Source organism: Bubalus kerabau, chromosome 2 (genome assembly GCF_029407905.1).
Source record: "Bubalus kerabau isolate K-KA32 ecotype Philippines breed swamp buffalo chromosome 2, PCC_UOA_SB_1v2, whole genome shotgun sequence".
Taxonomy (NCBI): domain Eukaryota; kingdom Metazoa; phylum Chordata; class Mammalia; order Artiodactyla; family Bovidae; genus Bubalus; species Bubalus kerabau.
The window spans coordinates 56,658,872-56,684,194 of NC_073625.1; the positions used below are offsets into that span (position 1 = coordinate 56,658,872).

Here is a 25,323-nt window from a genome sequence, read left to right on the forward strand (position 1 = left end):
ATTGAAACAGAAAATTTGCTAGGAAAATCTAAAACTAAGCTTTGTCTAGTTATTTTAGATGTCATAGAAGAGAAGCCTGTGTTAGTAAAGATCTTTTATTTTCATAAAAAGTCATATATTCCATAAAATTTCTTTGCCTTCATTGCACTAAATCACTAATTAAGATGTTACAGTCAAGATTTTTCATATAATTTGTGTTCAATTAAAAGTAATGTCTAAAGAATTAAAATATTAAGATATAATTTTATTAAAATATATACAATTCGAGTTCATTTTTTATCCTCTTTTTAAATTAATTTTTTTTTAATCGAAGGACAATTGCTTTACAGAATTTTGTTGTTTCCTGTCAAACCTCAGCATGAATCAGCCATCAGATCAGATCAGATCAGATCAGTCGCTCAGTCGTGTCTGATTCTTTGCGACCCCATGAATTGCAGCACACCAGGCCTCCCTGTCCATCACCAACTCCCGGAATTCACTGAGACTCATGTCCATCGAGTCAGTGATGCCATCCAGACATCTCATCCTCTGTCGTCCCCTTCTCCTCCTGCCCCCAATCCCTCCCAGCATCAGAGTCTTTTCCAATGAGTCAACTCTTTGCATGAGGTGGCCAAAGTACTGGAGTTTCAGCTTTAGCATCATTCCTTCCAAAGAAATCCCAGGGCTGATCTCCTTCAGAATGGACTGGTTGGATCTCCTTGCAGTCCAAGGGACTCTCAAGAGTTTTCTCCAACACCACAGTTCAAAAGCATCAATTCTTTGGCGCTCAGCCTTCTTCACAGTCCAACTCTCACATCCATACATGACCAGTGGAAGTAAAAAATAGATTTAAGGGCCTAGATCTGATAGATAGAGTGCCTGATGAACTATGGAATGAGGTTCGTGACATTGTACAGGAGACAGGGATCAAGACCATTCCCATAGAAAAGAATCAGCCATAGGTATATGTATATCCCCTTCCTTTTGAACCTCCCTCCCATCTCCCTCCCCACCCCACCCCTCTAGGTTGATACAGAGCCCCGGTTTGAGTTTCCTGAGCCACACAGCAAATTCCCGTTGGCTATCTATTTCACATATGGTCATGTAGGTTTCCATGTTACTCTTTCCATGCATCTCACCCTCTCCTCCCCTCTCCCCATGTCCATAAGTCTGTTCTCTATGTCTGTTTCTCCACTGCTGCCCTGCAAATAAATTCTTCAGTACCATTTTTCTAGATTCTGTATATGTGTGTTATAATACAATATTTATCTTTCTCTTTCTGACTCACTTCACTCCATATAATAGGTTCTAGGTTCATCCACTTCATCAGAACTGACTGAAATGCATTCCTTTTTATGGCTGAGTAATATTCCATTGTGTATTTGTACCACAGCTTCTTTATCCATTCATCTGTTGATGGACATCTAGGTTGCTTCTGTGTTCTAGCTATTGTAAATAGTGCTGCAATGAACAATGGGATACATGTGTCTTTTTCAATTTTGGTTTCCTCAGGGTATATGCCTAGGAGTGGGATTGCTGGGTCATGTGGTGGTTTTATTCCTAGTTTTTTAAGAAATCTCCATACTGTCTTCCATAGTGGCTGTATCAATTTACATTCCCACCAACAGTGCAAGAGCATACGCTTTTCTCCACACCCTCTCCAGTATATGAAAATGAAGCTTAAAAATGAATAAGTTATAATTATCTAATGTTTTCAAAAATATTTTTCTTTAGCAGAAAGGAAAATGATAGTTGCCAGGGGTTGGGGAGAGGAAAAAGCAGGAGTGTTGTTCAATGAATATAAAGATTCAGTTTTGCAAGGTGAAAAATTTTTAGAGATTTTTTCCTACTGTAAGACATATATACCTAGCACTACTGTGTTGTTTAGTCACTAAGTCATAACTGACTCTTTGCAACCCCATGACTGTAGCCCACCCAAGCTCCCCTGTCCGTGAGATTCTCCAGGCAAGAATACTGGAGTGGGTTGCCATTTCCTTCTCCAAGTAAACATCTTTTTAACACAAGTTCTTTTCAGTTGACAGTAATTTCACAGTTGTTGAAAGTCAGAATCTTGACATGGAAGTGAATAGCTGTGTCTTATCAAAATCTGATGTGGAAGCTTCAAATTTTTTTTAAGTAGGCATTACTCTAAGTTTTAGATTTAATAAATTTTTATTTATGTTAATTAATTATATTTAATAAATTTTATATTGATTTGTATTATTTTATTAGATTTAATAAATTTTAATATTATTTAATTTTAATAAAAATTGAGAGGATATTCCAGGGGATTGCCATATACCCCCTCACCCAGTCTCCCCTAATTGGGTTGGCCAAAAAGTTCATTCAGTTTTTCATGAAAGCATACAAAAACCTGAACAAACTTTTTGGCATATCCAGTATTAATATCTAATGGTACATTTCTTACAGTTAATAAACCAGTTCTAATCCATTATTATTAATACAGTCTGTCCTTTATTCATGCTTCATTTATGTCCTTCAGTTCAGTTCAGTCACTCAGTCATGTCCAACTCGTTGCAACCCCATGAATCGCAGCATACTAGGCCTCCCTGTCCATCACCAAGTCCTGGAGTTCACTCAAACTCATGTCCATCGAGTCGGTGATGCCATCCAGCCATCTCATCCTCTGTCGTCCCCTTCTCCTCCTGCCCTCAATCCCTCCCAGCATCAGGGTCTTTTCCAATGAGTCAACTCTTCTTATGAGGTGGCCAAAGTACTAGAGTTTCAGCTTTAGCATCAGTCCTTCCAAAGAAATCCCAGGGCTGATCTCCTTCAGAATGGACTGGTTGGATCTCCTTGCAGTCCAAGGGACTCTCAAGAGTCTTCTCCAACACCACAGTTCAAAAGTATCAATTCTTCAGCGCTCAGCTTTCTTTATAATCCAACTCTCACATCCATACACGACTACTGAAAAAACCATAGCTTTGATGGAACTTTGTTGGCAAAGTAAAGTCTCTGCTTTTTAATATGCTGTCTCGGTTGGTCATAACTTTTTTTCCAAGGAGCAAGCAATTTTTAATTTATGTCCTTAGTTTTTACCTAAAATCCTTTCTCTGTTCTAAGATCCCATGCAGCACACCACATGAAATTTACTTGCCATATCTAATCAGCACTCCATGACAGTCTCTCATACTTTCCTCACGGTTGGCCTTGGCAATTTTGAGGAGTAGTGGTCAGGCATTTTTTTTAGGATGCTCCTGGTGGAATTTTCTTATGCTTCACCTGGAGTTATGGGTTTCTGGAAGACAGACCACAGAAATAGATTACCTTTTTCATCATATCATATCAAGAGCCCCTGTGATCAACTATTACTGTTGACTTTGATCATATGGCTGGGATAGTGGTTGTCAGGTTTCTCCACTATAAACCTACTCTTTTCCCCTCATCGTGTACTGAACTCTTCAGAAGAAAGTCACTAGCCATAGCCCACAAATAAGGAATGGAAAATTCTGCTTCATCTCCTGAGGGTATAGATGATTTTTAATTTTACATAGGTTTGCCTTTTACCACCCATTTTATTTATTCAGTTTTAGTGACTCATACACATTTTATATTTTGTGTTATAATCTAATACTACTTTATTAATTATCTATATATACACACATACAGACACATAATTGCTCAAGTTGTTCCAATTTTGGCCTTTGGGAGCTCATTCGTTTGGCTCCTGTGCCTATTTTGAAATACCCTCTTTTATTGTTTTCTCCACAAGATGCTCCAGACTCATATGTTTTAGGCCCCAATCCTAGAATGCTCTATTTCTCCAGGGGACTCTAGTTCCTTTTATTGCAGAATAATATTAAAAATAGACACCTGGGCACTGGGTGTGCTCGTTGCTACTAGAACATCTGCTTTTAGGTGCCTCTCAAGAACGAGGCATTATATTTGTGTAGTGTCCAGCTTGTATGAATATTTCTGTAGCTAACTATCTGTATCGATATTAAGCTAAATATGCATTCATCCTTATGGCTCCAACTCTGATATGTCACTTGATGGATCTTTCTGGCTCCTCCCCTGGCTTATCTGTACATTTCACTGACAGGGGCAAGCCTGGTCCTACCATCCACCTTCTATTTACACAGTTCTTCAGTTGTACACTTGCTGAGCAGTACCAGAAGTAATTCATGCCTTTGTGAGGTTTTGAAAAAGCTGCACAATAGCTAACAAATGCTTATTTTGTTCCTGTGTTTTCCACCTATGTCCTCTGCACTCTTTCCATCATCTTGCATGCTCAGTTACTCAGTCATGTCTGACTCTTTGCAATCCCATGGACTGTATAGGATTTTCCAGGCAAGAATACTGGGCTGGGTTGCCATTTCCTCCTCCAGGGGAATCTTCCTGACCCAGGGATCAAACCTGCCTCTCCTGTGTCTCTTATATTGGCAGGCTGATTGTTTACCGTTGTGCCACCTGGGAAGCTTTCATGATTATAAGACGATTGTTATTCAGAACCTGGGTCAAGCACTGTTTCACTCTTATACTCAACTTGCCATTTGTGTACGTAAGCAAGACCTGGCTCCATTCATTTGAAAAGTCAGAGAGAGGGTTTAGGAGAAACTTGTAGCTTTCACTTCTTTTGCCTTTTGCTTATCTTTCTTATCTGAGGCTTTGCCAATTTTCAGGAATCCCATTGCTAGAATTCTTCCTCACCCTTTCCTAAACACTTTAAAGACAAGGAAGGGAGGTTACACCTTGGGCAGAAGTCCAAAGACCTGAAATGTTTCTAGCCAACACCAGTTTAATCTTTGTGAATTCATAGAAAAACAGTTTATTCATTTGAGACGTCTGTCTTGAAGAACATACATGTGGTTCTGGAAACTTTTATTCAGTCTGTTCAGTCCCACTCCTACTCAAAAATTTAGGAGACTCGGTTTTGAGAAATTCTGCTCTTTGCTCTAACACCCTTCCCCACCTTTTCTCCATGTGCTGTGATTCACAGTCCCTTTGGTTTTACTTATAGTACTTTTACTCTCTGTTGTCTCCCTGGAATCATCTGTCTTTTGTAAAGGAACATAAAGAAACTGAAAAATACATTCCTGTCTTCAAATTTCATATTATGGGAGACTCTGTACTTGCCTGATTAATATTCAGTCCTACTTCTTCCTTTCAAAAAGAATTCCAGATTTTCCTCATTCGTGGAGACAATGTGCTCGACCAAAATTATTGTTTGCAAATTCCCTCACAGTTCAGTGTGGCCAGATGACACAGCTCTGGCGGATGGGATGTGGATACTGGGTGGATGTTCCTCCCAGTGAAACAACAAAGCTTTAACAGGGAAAAAAAAAACAAACAAACAGAAAACCTTTATCCCTTGACCTGTTCCTGCCTGGAACTTGAATATGAACTCTTAATATCCTGTGGCTATTTTGTGATCACAAAGCATGTTGAGAAAAGCCAACACACAAAGGATGGCAGTGCAGAACAGGAAGATGTTGTTGAGTCACGCAGTCATGTCCAACTCTTTTGCAAACCAGTGGACTGTAGGCCTCCAGGCCTCTCTGTCCATGAAATTTTCCAGCCAAGAATACTGGAGTGGGTTGCTATGTGTTTCTCCAGGGGATCTTCCTAACCCAGGGATGGAACCTATGTCTCCTGCATTGCAGGTGGATTCTTTATCACTGAGCCACCATGGAAGCCTTAGTGCAGAAATACAGGAATAACCTAGTCTCTGAGAGCATCATGGAACATCTGCAGCAGCTTCACCCTTAATGTGAGACTTATGGGAGAGAGAATTCTATCATGACTTTATGCTACTGTTTGTCAAGCATTCTCTTTTGTGTTTACCATGCGTTTCATTCTGTGCAGTGGAATGCATTTTTAACTGTTTATATAACTTGCTAGCTAATTTAAGTCTGGTTTTATTCTTCCATTGACCACATTGTAGATCACAACATTATTTTATAGTGTAAAAGTAAATCCACTTTTATAAAATCCAAAGAGAACTGGCCAAGTAACCCAGTTTGACCAGACTTTAAAAAACAGTGAGTTGAGTAACCACACTTGGATTGGAGTCCAGAGGTCCAGATTTTCAGGCCAGTTGCACTGCCAACTGGCTCTGTGGGCAAGCCACTTGACCTGGGTTCTTTTCCTCTCATCTGCAAAATGAGGTAATTTGAATAAGACAGTCCTCTCAAAGACCACCTAAGAGCCAGTGGATCAATGCCTGCAGAGTCCCAAATGAATTTGGTGCTGCTGTTTACCTTGCCAAGACTTTTTAGCAAAGAGGCCAAGCAGAGATCTTGCTCCTTAGCTGTGAAAATTCCTTTTCAACTGGAGTGTGTGTAATATAAATTGTAAATGTTTAAAACAAGAAACCAGGTTGTGTGATTACCAGTAAATATGCACAGTTGTATATTGAATTTAACTAATGGGATTGTTTTTGTTGTTCAGTCACTAATTCCTGTCTGACTCTTTTTGCAACTCTATGAACTGTAGCCCACCAGGCTCCTCTGTCCATGGGATTTCCCAGGCAATAATACTGGAATGGGCTGCCATTTTCTTCTCCAGGGAATCTTCCCGACCCAAGGATCTAACCCATGTCTTCTGCATTAGCAGGTGAATTCTTCACAACTGAGTAACCAGAGGAAACTGTTAGGACTGAATGATGCCAAATTCCTAAAATTCAACATTAGCAGAAAGATGATTTCTCATTAGAATACTTAATTTATTGTGGTCTCTTTCACTCGGATTCTGTTCATTTTTTTTAACCTGAGGATCAAACCAAATAAACAGAAATTTTGTTTTAAAATTAAAAGTACTATGTATTAAACAGATGGGCTTCTGTGGTGAGTCAGTGGTAAAGAATCTGCCTGCCAGTGCAGGACACCCAATTCAATCCCTGGTTCAGGAAATGATCCCTGGAGAAGGAAATGTCTATCCACTCCAGTATTCTTGCCTGGGAAATGCCATGGACAGAGGAGCCTTGCAAGCTACAGTCCCTCAGTTCAGTTCAGTCGCTCAGTCGTGTCCGACTCTTTGCAACCCCATGAACCGCAGCACGCCAGGCCTCCCTGTCCATCACCAACTCCCCGAGTTCACCCAGACTCATGTCCATCGAGTCGATGATGTGATCCAGCTATCTCATCCTCTCTTGTCCCCTTCTCCTCCTGCCCTCAATCTTTCCCAGCATCAGGGTCTTTTCAAATTAGTCAGCTCTCCACATCAGGTCGCCAAAGTATTGAAGTTTCAGCTTCAACATCAGACCTTCCAATGAACACCCAGGACTGATCTCCTTTAGAATGGACTGGTTGGATCTCCTTGCAGTCTAAGGGACTCACAAAAGTCTTCTCCAACACCACAGTTCAAAATCATCAATTCTTCTGTGCTCAGCTTTCTTTATAGTCCAACTCTCACATCCATACATGACCAGTGGAAAAACCATAGCCTTAACTAGACGGACCTTTGTTGACAAAGTAATGTCTCTGCTTTTTAATATTCTGTCTAACTTTCCTTGCAAGGAGTAAGCATCTTTTAATTTCATGGCTGCAGTCACCAACTGCAGTGATTTTGGAGCCCAGAAAAATAAAAGTCAGCCACTGTTTCCACTGTTTCCCCGTCTATTTCCCATGAAGTGATGGGACCAGATGCCATGATCTTCGTTTTCTGAATGTTGAGCTTTAAGACAACTTTTTCACTCTCTTCTTTCACTTTCATCAAGAGGCTCTTTGGTTCTTCTTCACTTTCTGTCCTAGGGTCACAAAAAGTCAGATATGGCTTAGCGACTGAACAGCAACAAATTGATGGGTAGCTGTTGTATAACACAGGAAACTCAGCTTAGTGCTCTGTGATGACCTAGAGGTGTGGGACGGGGTAGGGGGCAGCAGGGAGCAGTAGGAGGAAGACTCATGAGGGAGGGGATGCATGTATATATGTATACATAGAGCTAATTCACATGGTTATGCAGTAGAAAGTAACACAACATTATAAAGTAATTATTCTCCAATTTAAAAGACATATATAAATAAAATGCAAAAGATAAATAAAAATAAAAGTGAGCATGGTTCTGTGTGGAAACTCCGCAAATATACTATCAGTTTGTTTTTTTTTTTTTTTTAAATTTTATTTTATTTTTAGTTTTTTTTTTTTATTATTAAAAAGCTATTTCTTAGAGGAATTTTACATTCTCAGCAAAACTGAGTGGCTACTACAGAGAGTTTCCACATATCCCCTGTTGCATCATAGTTGGGTTTTGTTTTTTTTTTCATTGTTTTGTATTTTTTTTTTAATTTTATTTTATTTTTAAACTTTACATAATTGTATTAGTTTTGCCAAATATCAAAATGAATCCGCCACAGGTATACATGTGTTCCCCACCCTGAACCCTCCTCCCTCTTCCCTCCCCATACCATCCCTCTGGGTCGTCCCAGTGCACCAGCCCCAAGCATCCAGTATCGTGCATCGTCATAGATTTTTAAGAATAATGTTTTTAGAATTAAAAAGAAAGCAAAGGTAAACCGTATTAAACTAAACCAGATTCTGAGAAAGGATTTGTTATATTTTTACCACTTCTCTTTCATTCCTTATTAAATAAATTGTAACAGATTTTTGTGGTTTAATTGCTTTAACCTTTCCAATGTGTAACATTCTAGTATGTGCCATCAGTTTTGAAAGTAATATAAACAAGATTGTAAAATCCAGTCTTTGATGAATTTTATTTTAATGTTAGAGTACAATGAGTTTACTGTTTAGCCATTAGTCCCGAGGGCCTATTAAATAACCCGTATTAATCCTTTAAAAAAGCAGTCTCATTTGAGGGACATATATTTCTTGACCATGTGCAATATTAGAAACCTAAGGGCATCTTCACACAGTGAAATGAAATGCCATTTTCCAAATAAACAATACAAATCAAATATCCTTTTATTAAATTAATGTCATATGTGTCCTTTTGATGAACACTGGATTTTACCAAGGTAAATATCTTCCAGTGACTTTGACTTTGTATTAAAATCTACTCCTTAGCAGATTGGCCTCAGGTCAAGTAAAAAAGGACACTTTGTCGTTCTGCAGCTGTTATCCAGTTTATGCCGCAAAAACTGTTTCAGGACAAAGTTGAGAGTATCTGATATCTTCGTCTGATTGTCTCATGAACTAATTTAACAGCGGCCCAGGCATTGAATCTTCCCAGATAATTTGTAAAAAAATAAAAAAACATTGCTTAGTATTTCTGATGTTTGTAAATATGGCCATGTGTGTGTGTTTGTATGTGTGTGTGTGTGTGTGTGTGTGTGTTCGTTGCTCAGTTCAGTTCAGTTCAGTCACTCAGTCATGTCCGACTCTTCACTACCCCATGAACTGCAGCACTCCAGGCCTCCCTGTCTGTCACCAACTCTCGGAGTCCACCCAAACCCATGTCCCTTGAGTCATCAGTCAGTCATGTCCAATTCTTTGCAACCCCATGGACTATAACCTGCAAGCCTCCTCTGTCCATGGGATTTCCTAGGCAAGAATACTGGAGTTGGATAGCCATTCCCTTCTCCAGGGGATCTCCCCAACCCAGGGACTGAACCTGGTCTCTTGCAATGCAGGCAAATTCTTTATCACCTGAGCCGGGAAGCCCAGATATGTATGGTAGTATGGCTTGACAGTTCAGAGCTGGTAAATCAGGCAGGTATCTTCAGGCCACTGTCAATTCTGGCCTCCTGTGGCCTTGAAAATAGGATGCCTCTGGTATAAAGTATTCCTGCTATGTTTGATTGCGTGCCCTGAGAAACCATGAAGAGTCCACTTGGAGAAAGATGTGTTGGTTTTTGATGAGGTTATTTTTGTTTTCCATTCTCCCAACTCATCTTTTGTTTTGGTCTGTTTTATTTGTTGTTTTGTTTTATAGTATTCTATGTAAAAGCAAAAGAAAAATATGACATCATTTGCATTATTATGTCATTTCTTTCCTTATAATTTATATCTTGATGTTTGTCTCTGGGGCTTGGTTATAGCTTTCTCAAGGTAGGTGGCGTTACACGTGTTTCTGGGAAAGTGTTAGTCACTCCCTTGTGTCCCAGTCTAGAGATCCATCACACAGCTGTTGTGGAGCTGAATTGCAGTGATGCATGTGGAAAGCCAGCTATTCCATGGACTCAAAAGTTTCCTTGCTCACCAAGTACCACCCACATGAAGCCCTTGGGGGCACCGTGTCTCATAATTCTTGCATTCTCTGTGACCCACAATGCAATGCTGTGGACACCATCAATTGTTTCAGAGATTTGAGGAATGATAAGGCTCTTTATCCCCTGTGATTTGCTTAGACTTTTACCTAAGTATTATTTATTAAAATAAATACTTAAATTTCATGAGGCATCATGCATGTTTGAACTAGAGACAGACTAAAATTTAAGTGCATTTTTAGAAAGATAGTTTTAAGGAATCCTTTTGTTTAAAGGGCTTGAAAAGTTGCTTTTTCTCCCCCTTCTTAGAACCTTTATCTCGTTATGTATCATTTCAGAAAGTTTCATGTAACATACTATGAAAGTAAAAAAATGGTTCTTGTCTTTGCTGATGTGTGGACAACTTGTATTCCTTGCTTGTTTGTAGTTGGTTTTAATTTGTTCTTGCATGTCTTGCTTGAAGGCTCATGGTACCTTACTTGGTGGTCTCCTTGATTACTCATCATCTTATGACAGTAATCCATCTTTCACTTGATTGAAGAGTTTATCTGGGAATCAAACGAGCATGTCATTACTGTTTAAAATGTCCTGTGGCCTGTGTTACATCCAAAACGTTTTAAAACCTTAGACTGTAAAACTAAAGTCTGCCATATTTCTCCAGTCTTTTATTTATTTCTGGACATTTTTCGCCACCTACCTTATGTTCCAGCTATAGTGGACTTCTGCCTCTTCTACAGATATGCTTTGTCCTGTTTTCTTTCTTTGCACAGAAGGTTTCCTTTTGCCATGTGTCCATTCATCTGTCCATCCATACATCCATCCATACATCCAGTATGGTCATGTTTGCTAGAACTAGACCATGGATTGGAAGTAGAATATTAAACAAGATAGATACTGTCTTAACATTGCATTCATTCCTACATGGCCCATTCCTGTTCATCCATTTAGACTCATTTCTACTGTTATTTCTACTTTGAGATCATCCCCAGTATCTCCAAGAAGATGTGTTCACTATGTCGATCTATCACTTTATCTCTATTATAGCATTTAATTTCTTCATTCATCAAGACATTTATTGCCTACTGTGTGCAGAATCTATACTGAAATTGGGGATACTGTAGTGAACAAAACAAAAATTAAGCCCACAGCTTACACATTATGTTGTAATTATCCAACTTAAAATACTTATGAGAATGTGAATTCTTTTAGGACTTCAGGTAATACCTTTATACCTGAACCAGCAGTACTAAAATAATTTGCATGATATACAATTAAAAAAAAAAACTATAGCAAAAGTCTAAGGAACAGTTTTCATGATTTAGTTGAATTAAACTCTGTGAAAACTATCAGTATATGGGCTTCCCAGGTGGCACTAGTGGTAGAGAACCCACTTGCCAATGCAGAAGATGTAAGATTTGGGTTCATTCCCGGGTGGGGAAGATCCCTTGGAGGACGGCATGGCAGCCCTCTCCAGGATTCTTGCCTGGAGAATCCCAGGGACAGAGGAGCCTGGTGAGCTACAGTACATGGGGTCACAAATGTCTTATGTATGCTGTTTGTTGTTTTAGTCGCTAAGTCATGTCCAACTCTTCGCGACCCCATGAACTGTAGCCCACCAGGCTCTTCCGTCCATGGAATTTCCCAGGCAAGAACACTGGAGTGGGTTGCCATTTCCTTCTCTAGTATTATGTATATAAACATACAATACACATATGTGTATATATAGATTTTATTTAGAAAGTCGAAAAATGCTAACATTTCTGTTAGTTTCAGATTAATATGTCCAAGAAAGAGGGGTGAACAATTATTTATTTGGATACTTCTCAAATGATCACCTTGGAGAAATCAATCTGTAACTTTTTAACCCTAGTTGCAATTAAGTGGCAGTTTTTTGTATGATTAATTCACCCAGATTCATGTTCAATAAGTTAAAATTTTACTTTAAACACAAAGAAAGTATTTAACCATCAAGGTAATGTGACAAGGAACTCGGCTGTTTATGGAAGCAGGACTCAAAATTCTAAAGATACTTCTTCCTGCTTTGACTACTTCATCATTCTAAAAGCAGCACAACTTCTCTGAAGTTCTTTGAGCCTGTCTTTCCTTGATACCATCACCGGGATAAGATCCCTGGGATGCAGACAGAATGATGTGAAGCTGTTTTCTTTGTTTGCAGTTGGCGAGTTTGTGAGCGATGCCCTCCTTGTTCCCGACAAGTGCAAATTCTTACACCAGGAGAGAATGGATGTCTGTGAAACCCACCTTCACTGGCACACCGTGGCCAAAGAGGTACCAGCGCTTTCATCGTCCTCCTTGCCAAGTGACGGTTTCCTAGGGATGATGCACAGTGACACTGTAGAGGGTGTTGGGAGGCAACAGCTGTCTGTTGATAAATTTGTGTGTTTTTTTTTTTAATTATTACTGTTAAAAATAAAAATCTTCATGAATATTTTAAGAGGATATCTTGAGACAACAGCTGTGTTGATCAATAAGTTATTATTATTATTTTAAAAAGCTATCCATGAGTATTTTATGTTTAGTTAGATTTGTTATGCTATGTCATGTTTTATAAATTAGAAACTTTAAGTTTATACTCTCTATAAACCTTAAAACATACCTTTTTAAAAATTTTTGTAATTTATGTCTTGTTTTCGTTTGGCACGTGCCAAGTTTTTATGCTTTAACTTTTTTCTCTGTTATCCGTTGGGGAATACAGTGGTGGAGGAGGAAGTAGCCTGTCCAGTACGGGCATGAAAGTTGAAGTTAGATCTGAGTTTTGCCATCAACTTTGTGTTCAGTGTGTCAGGCTGATGCCATCATTTCTCCATAGGGAGGAAGTCTGTGGCACCACTTCTGACTTTTGCTAACCCCCTGCTTTTAGCAAAGCCAATAAGACTTAAAGCAGTTAGCATAAAATGTCACTTTTTTATATTATTGCCTTTAAAACTGCTTTGTCTCTTTAATATATTATGAAGTTTTTTCTGATAAATTTGTATGCCTTTTTTTTCTTTGTAATGAAATCAGTCTCTCAGAATTAGGTTCCTTGATTTAGTTCAGTGTTTCTCAAATAAGGTCAGTTTTGCTCCACATCCCATCCCAAGGACATGAGCCAATGTCTAGAGATATTATTGGTTGTCACAGTTTTTTTGTGTGACAAGGGGTGATACCATTGGCATTTGGTGGCCAGGGGCCAGAATGTTCTGCTAAGCATTCTTCAGTGAACAGGACAAGTGTCCCTTGCCCTCTAGAACGATCTGGCCCAAAATGTCAATGGTACTGAGGTTGAGAAACCCTGATCTAGCTCCATTTACCCATTGCATCATAGCCTTAAAGCTGTTAGGCAAAAAACACCACTTAAGATTCAGCATTAATTTTGCCTTTTATAAAATAATATGTTGTAAGCAACATTGTCTTTATATAAAAATGTTTCAGAGCTAATTGATATTAAGAAAACAACCTAGATGATTTAAAGTCCAGTACCCATCTGATTGGGCTTCCCAGGTGGCTGGCTCCGTGGTAGAGAATCAGTCTGCCAATGCAGGAGATGTGGGTTCGATCCCTGGGTCAGGAAGTTCCCATGGAAGTAGGAAATGGCAAACCTCTCCAGTATTCTTGCCTAGAAAATTCCATGGATAGAGGAGCCTGGCGGGCTACAGTCCATGGGGTCGTAAAGAGTCAGATATAACTTAGCAGCTAAGCACACACAGACGCCCATCTGACTACCTTATTTTTCATTTCTTCTGGCGTTTAAAAAATTTTTTTGCCACTGAGAAACAAAATGAGTCTAATTGCTATGAGGTCAAAGTACACTCTGTAAAATTTCATTGTTTACTTATGTGTGTTGAATTATTAATCTTTCCTCTGTCACCACTGGGTGCTTTCAAAGCTTTATGTTAATTTTGATTTGTGGGAATTTAACAAATCCCAGGAAAGCGAAAGGATTTGAAGGAGAAATCTCTAATGACTTTAAATTCTGATTCATGGCAGAGGATAATTTCTTCTTTTCCTAAGACTGTTACTTTGAAAGTGAGCCAAGAGAGTTGCAGTTTCTCTAATAAGATAGATCCAAGTAGATCCAAGTGAGAGTAGCTTCCATCCATAAAGGAAGTGGAAGTGAGTTGGGGGGATATATATGTGGGACCATCACTACTTTCTGATATGCTAATGAGGCTGGAAAGAATTGATTTTCTGATAACTGTTCACTGTAGAGGTTTCTTCTATATCTTAGCTCCCAATTTATTTCTACTCCTATTGTTTTTATTCGTTTCTACAGTATAACAACATGTTATAGTTTAGTCTCTAAGTCATTTGCAACCCTATGGACTGTACTCCACCAGGCTCCTCTGTTCGTAGGATTCTCCAGGCAAGAAAACTGAAGTGGGTAATCTTTCCCTTCGCCAGAGGATCTTCCTCACCCAGGGATTGAACCCATGTCTCCTGCATTGCAGACATATTCTATGCTGTTGAGCCACCAGGGAAGCCCCATAACAACCTATCTCTATTAAAAAGTATCAAAGTTAAAAATTAAGGGTACCAAAGTAGCTTGTGCTAAAGAAACGACTGCAAATCCACTCAAAAAGCAAATGATTCTTTCCACTGTAAAACTGGTCTCGATATGCTGGTCCTGTGTCTTGCTAGAATTGGATTTTCTTAAAAGGAAGCCCATCTACTCCAGTACTTGTTGTTTTCTCCTTACCTTTTTATAGACCTGTAGTGAGAAGAGTACCAACTTGCATGACTATGGCATGTTGCTGCCCTGTGGAATTGACAAGTTCAGAGGGGTGGAATTCGTATGTTGCCCACTGGCCGAGGAAAGGGACAATGTTGACTCCGCGGATGCAGAGGAGGATGACTCAGACGTCTGGTGGGGTGGAGCAGACACAGACTATGCAGATGGGAGGTAAGGTGGCCTTTATGTTTCATCTCTCCTAGATGCCAGAACATCTAACATGTAGTTTTGTTTCTTCTATAAATGTATGTCTTTCTATTTCTTATTTACGTGATCTCTCCCACTCCCATCGAAGTTTGCTTTTATGGAATAAAGTCTAACCATGAAGTTCTGTTCTGGTTATAGCCTACCGTTTAATTTTAGTATAATTAATCAGCCATCACTGAATTAATTGTAACTATTTTATTTTAACCTCACGAGTTGGGATCAAAATTCCACTGGTATTATAATAGGTCACTGGTAGTTCTTCAAAGACTTGAGAGCTGGGTGAATGACATGGTCTTCTGTTTTGGTCTGTAGTTTAGAAATTTGGGGAAGGGATTTGGGGATTATTTCATCAGTCATTGGCTAAATCTGAATTTTTGTTAAGAAGGATTTTGTTTCTGTTTGTGTGGGTTTTTGTTTTTGTGGGGGTTTTTGCCTTTGTCTTCTTGTCCTTTATAAATGAGGTCAGAGGCAATCATAAATGTTTGCTAAAAGTCTTTAACTGACTTTGGTTTCTGTGATTATTAATAAATATATTTTCACCTCATTTTCTTTGGAATCTAAATCCCATAATTTGTAGATTCTTAGTCTTAATTGAAGGCATCATTGTATTCATTATTTATAATTCGTAAAATTATAAAATCTGAATCTTTGGGTTAGAAAGGCCATCACCCCAAAGGTGATGATGATGTAACACTTCACTTTTTCCTTCAGTATTTTCTCAGCTGTTCCCAAATGTTAACAAATTTCCAAGTAGAATATTAAATATGACTTGTAGGGCTTATAGTAATTAATGTAAAGTTTTCTGACTTTTAGGTAATTAAGCACAGGATTTTTAATAATATATTTTAGAATTTTTAAAGTTTTTTTTTTATTGAAGGATAATTGCTTCACAGAATTTTGTTGTTTTAAAATAGTTTTACAAAAATACATATCTATTTTACAGATATATAAGAATCTATGTACACTGAGGATCCCTGATTGTCATTTTCATCAGTTAATAATGCAGGCTTCTCTTTGGTGTCTTACCCATTGTTACCATAACTCTCTTCTTGTTAGTTAAGGTTTCTTGTGTTCCCTCTTTTACATGATTTAGAAAAATTGGGTTCAGTGTAGCAGAACAAGCAAATTCTAAACCACAGGAGAAAGAAAGAAAGGAGAAGTGAGCTGTATGCTTACATTTTTTGCTTATGTTTCTAAGAGATGTAAGTTAAATAGTATGAACTCCTTCTCCCGGGGCAGGAAGCATCAGTGAGAACACGGTTTGCCAGTGGGAAAGCTTCTGAGTATTGCATTCTAGGCCATGGTTGGCCCCCTCCCCTGTGTTCCCTGTGCCAGGTATAGAAATGTCCATTGGTTTGGGCTTAATTGCTACTTTGTCTAAAAGTTGGAGTTGCTTAGTTCTTATTGATGGCTTTTTCATTTTCTTTTTCAGTCATGTATAGATTTGAAGGTTTAAGGGTGAATTTGTAAAAAAATCGTCGTGAGGGCTCTTACTACCCGATGTCACTGCAGTCAGTATTAAAAAGGGAAATTTGGGGTTGTTCACCGATTTTCTCTTCTCCTGGTTTGTTGGATACGTGATCGATCACGTCTCATTACTGAATTGGCTCCGTACTTAGTAAACAACCCAGATGATGATGAATAGACCAAGACAGCTCCATGGCTGCTCTTAAAATCATATGGAGCCAGCTGTGTACTTGTAACCCTGTATCAAGGTTGTTGACCCACCATTCGTGATCATTCATACACAAGGGACTTTTTGTAATTAAAAGTGGGTATTTGTGCTTTTCCTGAGAGTGACAGACTTTTGCCAGACTCTCTTCTGCATTTAACACGTGTTTTGTTTTGTTTTGTTTTTTAATGTCTTATAAAACCTACTGTTTACTGGGAATAGATTTCGAGGTATCTTGATCCTTTCCTCCTACCCTCCTTCTGACTTCCTGAACTAATTGAAATCATTACTAACATCGTTATCTTATGAAACCCTCTTCAGTGGCCCGTTCTTTTCCTACATCCCATCTCACTGGTCCTAGAAAGAGATCCACGGGGCTTCCCCTTCTGGCCTGGAGTCTCTCATTTATTTATTATGAGTCTCTCATTTATTATTTACCTATGTCAAAGTAGGTAACTATACCTACTTCGATACCCATCTCTCTGATTATGATACTACTCTGTGTCTTCTTCGTTACAGTCACCAAACTATAGAACACCAGTATACTGTTTTTTAACACTGCCTTCTTTTTCCCTTTAATGTATTGCATTATCTATTATCTATTACGGGAGCAACCATAGAGCGTTTTAAACTAGGTTTGACACTAGTACCACGGTCATAACTGAAGGACTTAGACAAAAGTAGGTCATACGATCATCTTAGGTTATTTCGGTTTTCTGTAATATCACCATCCAAGTTGACATTCAGTAGAACTGTTAGCTGGATCTTTCCTGATCCCCTACATTTATATGCCTTTCTGCTGTCTGCAACAGTTAGACCTTGAACCGTGTCATCACGAAGAAATGCTGTACCCACAGGGTTTCCAGGTTTGACATTACTCGCTAAATATGATCTTCTGATCGTAGACCTAAAATACGAATCTGGTCCTAGGGATTTCACCCTTCCTTTATAACAATCACCTCCCCAATTCAGGCTTTTAGTTCATTATCTTCTTCTTCTTTTTTTTTTTTTTTTTTTTTTGGTTCTTTCTGGCCAGGATGGACCCAAGGGGTAAGGATTTTTACATATTCCTTTGAATATCCTGGATTTATTGATACCCTTAACATTTTGTAAAGATATTTTCATCAGTCCTCCCTATGTGGAGAAAATTAACTTCCCCCTTTAACTGCTTCTGAGCTTTCCAAGGTTGATGTTTAATCCCACCAGTTAATTCCATTTCTTATTCATGCTGTAACATCAGCTGGGGTATTAATGTTATTGGATACAACTAATCATCACTATTTGATGACCTACCATCATTAAAAAAGCTACAAATAATAAATGCTTGAGAAGGCATGATAAAAAGCAAAGCCTCCTTTTGCTGGTGGGATGTAAATTGGTGCAGCCACTATGGGAAACAGTATGGACGTTCCTTTAAAAACTAAAAATAGAAACCATGCCCACATGGTAACACACACTAGAGACTGACCTTGTAAAAGTAAGGAGTGTGAGAAAGTATTCGTTAATTCCTTTAACTTAATCCCTTAAAGTTCATGAAAGGAGACATACCGGAAAGAAACCCTATGAGTGTAAACAATGTGGTTGATGATTTGTTTCTCAAAAAGTTTTACAAAATCATGAAAGAAATCTCACTGGACTCTATACTTGGTATTGACCTAAATGGGGTAAGAATCTGAATAGGAATGAATATATGTCTATGTATAACTGACTGGTCCTTCCCAGGTGTCACTAGTGGTGAAGAACCCACCTTCCAATGCAGGAGACGTAAGAGACATGGGTTCAATCACTGGGTCAGGAAGATCCCCTGGAGAAGCGCATGGCAACCCACTCCAGTATTCTTGCCTGGACAATCCCATGGATAGAGGAGGCTGGCGGGTATGGTCCATAGGGTTGCACAAGAGTTGGACACGACTGAAGCGATTTAGCATGCACCATATGATCCAGAAATCCTATTCCTAGGCACATATCTGGAGAAAGCTCTAATCCAGAAAGATGCATGAACTCCAGCAGTGCTCACTGCAGCACTATTTACAATAGCCAAGACATGGAAGCTACCTGAGTGTCTATCAACAGATGAATGGATCAAGAAGATGGGGTGTGTGTGTGTGTGTGTGTGTGTGTATAGATATGTGCTGTGGTAAGTTGCTAGGTCATGTCTGATTCTTTGCAACCCTATGGATACCAGGCTGCTCTGTCCATGGGATTCTCAGGCAAGAATACTGGAGTGTGTTGCCATGCCCTCCTCCACACACACATACACACACACACACACACACACACAATGGAATATTGTGTGCTTAGTTACTCAGTCATGCTCTACTGTTTGCAACCTCATGGACTGTAGCCCATGTAGGCTCCTCTGTCCATGGGGATTCTCCAGGCAAGAATACTGGAGTGGGTTGCCATGCCCCCGTCCAGGGGATCTTTTCAACTCAGGGATCGAACTCAGGTCTCCTGCACTGCAGGTGGATTCTTTACCATCTGAGCCACCAGGAAAGCCCCCAATGGAATATTACTCATTTATTAAGAAAGAATGAAATAATGCCATTTGCAGCAACATAGATGGGCCCAGAGATTATCATAATAAGTGAAATTAAAGACAGGATATCACTCATATGTGGAATCTAAAATATGTTACAAATAAACTTATTTACAAAACAAAAACAGACATAGAAAACAAACCAATGACTACCAAAGGTAAAGAGGGGAGAGAGGGATAAACGAGGACTTTGGGATTAGCAGATACAAACAACTGTATATAAAATAGACAAACAACAAGGTCCTACTGTATAGCACAGGGACTGATATTCAATATCTTCTGATATTCAATATATCATTATAGGACATTCAATACCTATAATGTAAAAGAATATAAAGAATATATATATATATATTAATAATTGCATTACTTTGCTGTACACTAGAAACTAATGAAACATTGTAAATCAACGATGTTTCACTTCTCAAAATAAAATTTTTTCAAAAAGACAAATTAGAACTGCAAAAAGAAAAAAGAATTGGTTAGAACCTAATAAAATTAAGATATCAGGTCACTTGCACCACTTCATTTTTGAACATGTTTTTCTGTGAGCCCTGCAGGCACGTATGCCTTCATTCTCTTCTGGCAAAGCTAGTGGGCAAAACGAGAGAGATATTACATCACTGACCCCCACACAAGCTGGGGGCCTGCCAGCTGGTGGCTGCCTGCTTCCATAACAAGTCACAATAAGAATTTCACACATCCTGCTTGACAAGTCCTTAGGAGACACCATATGACAGTTCTTGAAAAGGGAAAAAGAAAAAGGAACTCTGCTCCTCCAGAATAAAATTTGATACACAGCTTAATGCACTTTGTTGATTGGTAGGTAGTGAGATTTGTTTTGGAAGATTGAGTGTTATCCTATTGCTAATGAGGCATTTAGAGAAACATTCTTTATGGGATGAGCTCTGTTTTATGACCTCATTTGAAAAAGAGGTAAGTCTTTTCAAAGATTGAGTAGAAACAAATCAGTTACTGTTCCCAAAATTTATTTGTAAGTAACTCAGTGTTTATTCTCTTGCCTGGAAAATCCCATGGATGGAGGAGCCTGGTAGGCTGCAGTCCATGGGGTCGCGAAGAGTCAGACACGACTGAGCAACTTCACTTTCACTTTTCACTTTCATGCATTGGAGAAGAAAATGGCACCCCACTCCAGTGTTCTTGCCTGGAGAATCCCAGGGACGGGGGAGCCTGGTGGGCTGCCGTCTATGGCGTCGCCCAGAGTCGGACACGACTGAAGCGACTTAGCAGCAGCAGCAGCAGCAGTGTTTATTTCTCTGGTGTTGTAATTAGAGTTTCCCAGGTAATGCTAGTGGTAAAGAAGTCTCCTGCCAGCGCAGGAGACGCAGAGACTGGGATTCAATCCTGGAGTCGGCAAGATCCCCTGGAAGAGGGCATGGCAACCCACTCCAGTGTTCTTGCCTGGAGAATCCCATGGACAGAGGAGTCTGGTGGCCACAGTCCATAGGGTCACAAAGAGTGGGACACAACTGAAGTGACTTAGTACATAATGACCGAGTTCTCAGGCGACCTCAGAATACCTAGTTATGTGATCAGTAATGCAGCTTACTTATGTTAATAGTGTATAGACTCCAGCCTCCTTGGGTAAGAATTTTTCCATGGGAAAATTCCCTTGAAAAACTCACATGTAAGACCAGTCACATATCCAGTTTAACCTTGAGAGTGAGTACCTGGAGATGCTCCCATCTGGTACAGCAGAATCTGACTAGAAACCACATACTTTATAGGGGTTGATGAGTTTTGTAGAGCAAAAAACTTAAAGGAAGACCCTCTTTGATAACAGCCTTTGCCTCTCAGGACTATTTCCTTACATTTTTTTCAAAAAAGAATCCAAAGACATGGCTTCATATGTTGAAAGTTGCAGGTATTAGTGAGAATGTGCTGACATGTAACCTCATATATCTTCCTGGATAATTAGATGATATTTATTTTTCTTTTGATTGAAAAAAAACCCATTATGATAGATCAAGATGAGTGATTACTTGTGCCTGCAACTCACCATGTCCTTCTTTGAAGCTGTATTTGGTAGCTCAGGATGGTTTCCTCGGTTATGTTGGTGGAGGGGGCGGGGGGTGCTGAACATGCACGTATATGCACATGGGAACACATAATACTTTATGAAATTCACTGAATCACTTCTGGTGATCACCTTGCCCTACACTGCACTGGAAAAGCCAGGCCTGCATCAGTGACTCTCTGGGTGCAGCGGGCCCTTTATACTAATATAATTTTTGTTTTTAAATTATTTTACAAACGAGTCACAAAAATTAAAAGGATGAGAAGCAATAACTTCATTTAGAAATTTTAGTAAGAATTAATATAGTAAATATCTTAATTTGAATTAAAACTTCAATACAGTTAAGCTAGATTTTTATTTCATCTCTTCCTGGTTTTGAAGGTAAGGATTTCTGAAATGAGCACTATCCTTTGAATAAAAGTAGCAGCTAATCAGCTGTCAGGCATGAACCCGAATTATAACCATCTTAAGAATACTGATTCCAGGATCCAATACATCTCTGCTGGGTTCTGACAGGTACCGAGTAGTTCCTGGTCATTTTGTTGCACTTGATGATTGTTAAAAAATCAGTACTTTTCACCTTAAGAGTTCATAATTTTGTTGAAGAAAAAGCAGTGCTATCTTCTATTTTATAAATTAGAAAATATTTTCAAGTTTGGATTTATAAACACTCATGAACATCATTAATCCAGTCCTTTTTTTTATACATTTGTTGGTTCTACTCATCACTTTTAAGATACTCATGCATTTGGTATTTGTCTACTTCTGAACTGGTTCTGTTGTATAAACATCATAAAAATTTGTTGCACACACATCATAAAGAAGGAAAGAATACTACCACATGTTTTTAGCAATTTTTAGCAATAGTTTCTGTTTTTGTTGCAAATACTGAATGATGTCATCCTTCCTGTAGAATGACTAACTGAATGAGAATACCATAATTTCTTTTTGTTCTTAGAAATGCATTGCTCACTTTGCAGTTCTTGAGCTTGAGAAAATTCATGTAGACCATCATCATCTGAACTGAAGAGTCATGGTCTGAGGTTTTGCTTATGCAATCAATTTCAGTCATCTTCTGATTTGTTTAATAATTGTAACATGTCTCCTGTCAATTTTCTCTTATTTGCCAGTGTGGAAAATGAGAATTTTTTTTTTTACTTGCATGCAGTGAAAGTCCCTAGACTTCTTTCATTGCCTCTTGAAAGATGATGCAATATTTTGGGAACAAAGTAATAAAACTCTGATAATTCCCCTATTGCATCATCTTTCTAGGCAATTCTCTCATTCTTTTATTTTCTTATTATTTGGTCTTCTTAGCACAGTTGAAATAATTAATGAGTAACGATGAAATAATTCCTGGGATGATAAAAATAGAAAGATGGTGGGAAAAAATCTTAGGTATCAAAAAACTCCAGTTGATTGATATGGTAATCACAACACAGAAAGAGTTTCATTCCATTTAAAAAATATTTTAAGAAAATGTGAAAATCAGAAATACGGACCCTTAGATGTAGATAGAACTGCTCAAAATTAAACTAAAAATGTAAAAATTATGTTCAGTGGACCCTGTTGGTAGGGTTAATAGCCTACCCTGTTTATTCAAGAGATTGCATTTATTATGAGGCCTACGTGACTTTTATTAAATACTTGACCTAATTTTCTACAAGCCAGGTACTCAGTAAATATTGGAGTTGAATTGGCATTCATGTTAAACACACACAAAGACATAACTGGTAACTCAAGGTTAAGCTAATTGGCCTTTAAAACAAAAACTACCAACGAATATCATTCCAGATATGCAAGAATTAAGTGACATTGCATCAGAAGTCTCTAAAGCCAGAAATACTGGGGAAAAAATACTGAGGCAATAGAAATATTTATAAACAGAACCTTTATTGTAGTGCACTCATCCCAGACACTAGTAAAGTAATGCTCAAAATTCTCCAAGCAGGCTTCAGCAATACGTGAACCATGAACTTCCAGATGTTCAAGCTGGTTTTAGAAAAGGCAGAGGAACCAGAGATCAAATTGCCAACATCCGCTGGATCGTGGAAAGAGGAAGAGAGTTCCAGAAAAACATCTATTTCTGCTTTATTGACTATGCCAAAGCCTTTGACTGTGTGGATCACAATAATGGACAGGGAGGCCTGCTGCTGCTGCTGCTGCTAAGTCACTTCAGTCGTGTCCGACTCTGTGTGACCCCATAGACGGCAGCCCACCAGGCTCCCCTGTCCCTGGGATTCTCCAGGCAAGAACACTGGAGTGGGTTGCCATTTCCTTCTCCAATGCATGAAAGTGAAAAGTGAAAGTGAACTCCCTCAGTCGTGTCCAACTCTTAGTGACCCCATGGACTGCAACTTACCAGGCTTCTCTGTCCATGGGATTTCCCAGGCAAGAGTACTGGAGTGGGGTGCCATTGCCTTCTCTGCAGGGAGGCCTGGTGTGCTGCTATTCATGGGGTCGTAAAGAGTCGGACACGACTGAGCGACTGAAGTGAACTGAACTGATTGTAGTTACTAATTGAATATCTTTCAATTGCTTCAATAAGTAAAATAAAATAGAATAAAATGAAATTAAATTGGAGTTGTAAATGAAAATATGATCTTTCTTTGAACTTTCAGATAAAAGTCCATTTGAGAGACTTTCTTATTTGAACCAGCAAGCATTTTTTGTTCCTTAGTGTCAAACTGGAGCTCTTTATTAGAAATAATCGTAGGTATTAATACATATTTTTTAAATAACAGTAGACAGAAATTTTAGGAAATACAAGTTGTAGTCATGAGACAGTTTCAGCTCCATTAGCTATTGGCAAGCATTGTGTGATTTCAAAAATAAACAAACACTGCTATAGGACTTCTGTGTAAAGAACCTGCCTGCCAAGGCAGGAGATGCAGGTTCCATCCCTGGGTCAGGAAGATCCCCTGGAGAAGGAAATGGCAGCCCATTCCAGTATTTTTGCCTGGGAAATCCCATGGACAAAGGAGCCTGGTGAACTGCAGTCCATGGAGTTGCAAAAGAGTCGGACACGATTTAGCGACTAAACAACAAAGCACTGCTATATTTAAAATGATAGGCAACGAGGACCTACGGTATAGCACATGGAACTCGGCTTATGTGGCAGCCTGGATGGGGGGAATTTGAGGCAGAATGGATACATGTATATGTATAGCTGAGTCCCTTTTAGATGGTTCATCTGAAACTATCACAACATTGTTGATCAGTTATACCCCAGTGAAAAATGAAAAGTTTTTTTTTTTTTAATGAGTAAACAAACATTAGTTTGGAGCAATGATTCTCAACTGCGGACGATTTTATTCCCAAGAGACCTTTGGAAATGTCTGCAAGACATTTTCAGTTGTCTCAGTTGTTGGGGAGGGGATCAGAGGCTCCTGGCATTTGATGGGTAGAGACCAGGGTTAGTGCTAAACATCCCATTATACACAGGACAGCCCCACAACAAAGAAAACTCAGTAGAGCTGTGGTTGAGAAACTGGTGTTGAGTTTTCTTCAGTACTGGAAAACTAAGGAAATCATTCTTAAAAAAACAACAACAAACCAACAACTTCCATTTCAAGCTTTTGTCTTACCCTGATCTCCTGTGGACAGAAAAGCAAACATCCCAGGAGTCTGCCTTTTGAACACAGCTTTTCTGCAGATGGAAATGTTTGAGATCAAAATAAACCTTCCAAACCTACGTGCATTTAGAGCTGAAACAATATTCCCAAACAATGGATGATTGAGGCTTCCTATTTGCACCTAGTTACTTCATTAAATCTAATCATTATGTCATTTATTTTTTTCCTTTTATTAGCGTCACTACTGTTCATTTTGACTATCCCAAATATTAGCATATTTTCTGCAGAAAAAAAAGATCATGTTCAAAATATTGGAGCATTTAGAGACCTGGCAGACGAGCTCCACTAAAGTTATTTTTCCCTTACATCTAATTAGAAAATATTTAAAATATGGTGATTTTTCAGAAGGATTTGGGCCAAAAAGAAACACCTGTAATTTGACTTTAATGTAAATTCTGCG

At 38.8% G+C, this 25,323-nt stretch overlaps 1 protein-coding gene across 6 annotated transcripts in view; it reads left to right on the forward strand.

The window, feature by feature from the left end:
* Positions 1 to 25,323, forward strand: part of APP (amyloid beta precursor protein) — a 307,623-nt gene that overhangs the window by 117,358 nt on the left and 164,942 nt on the right. For all 6 annotated transcript variants that reach the window (XM_055567762.1, XM_055567763.1, XM_055567759.1 and 3 more), the window contains exons 4-5: positions 12,280 to 12,392; positions 14,810 to 15,003. In XM_055567762.1, the coding sequence (XP_055423737.1) occupies positions 12,280 to 12,392; positions 14,810 to 15,003 (307 nt within the window). The remainder of the gene's footprint in view (positions 1 to 12,279; positions 12,393 to 14,809; positions 15,004 to 25,323) is intronic.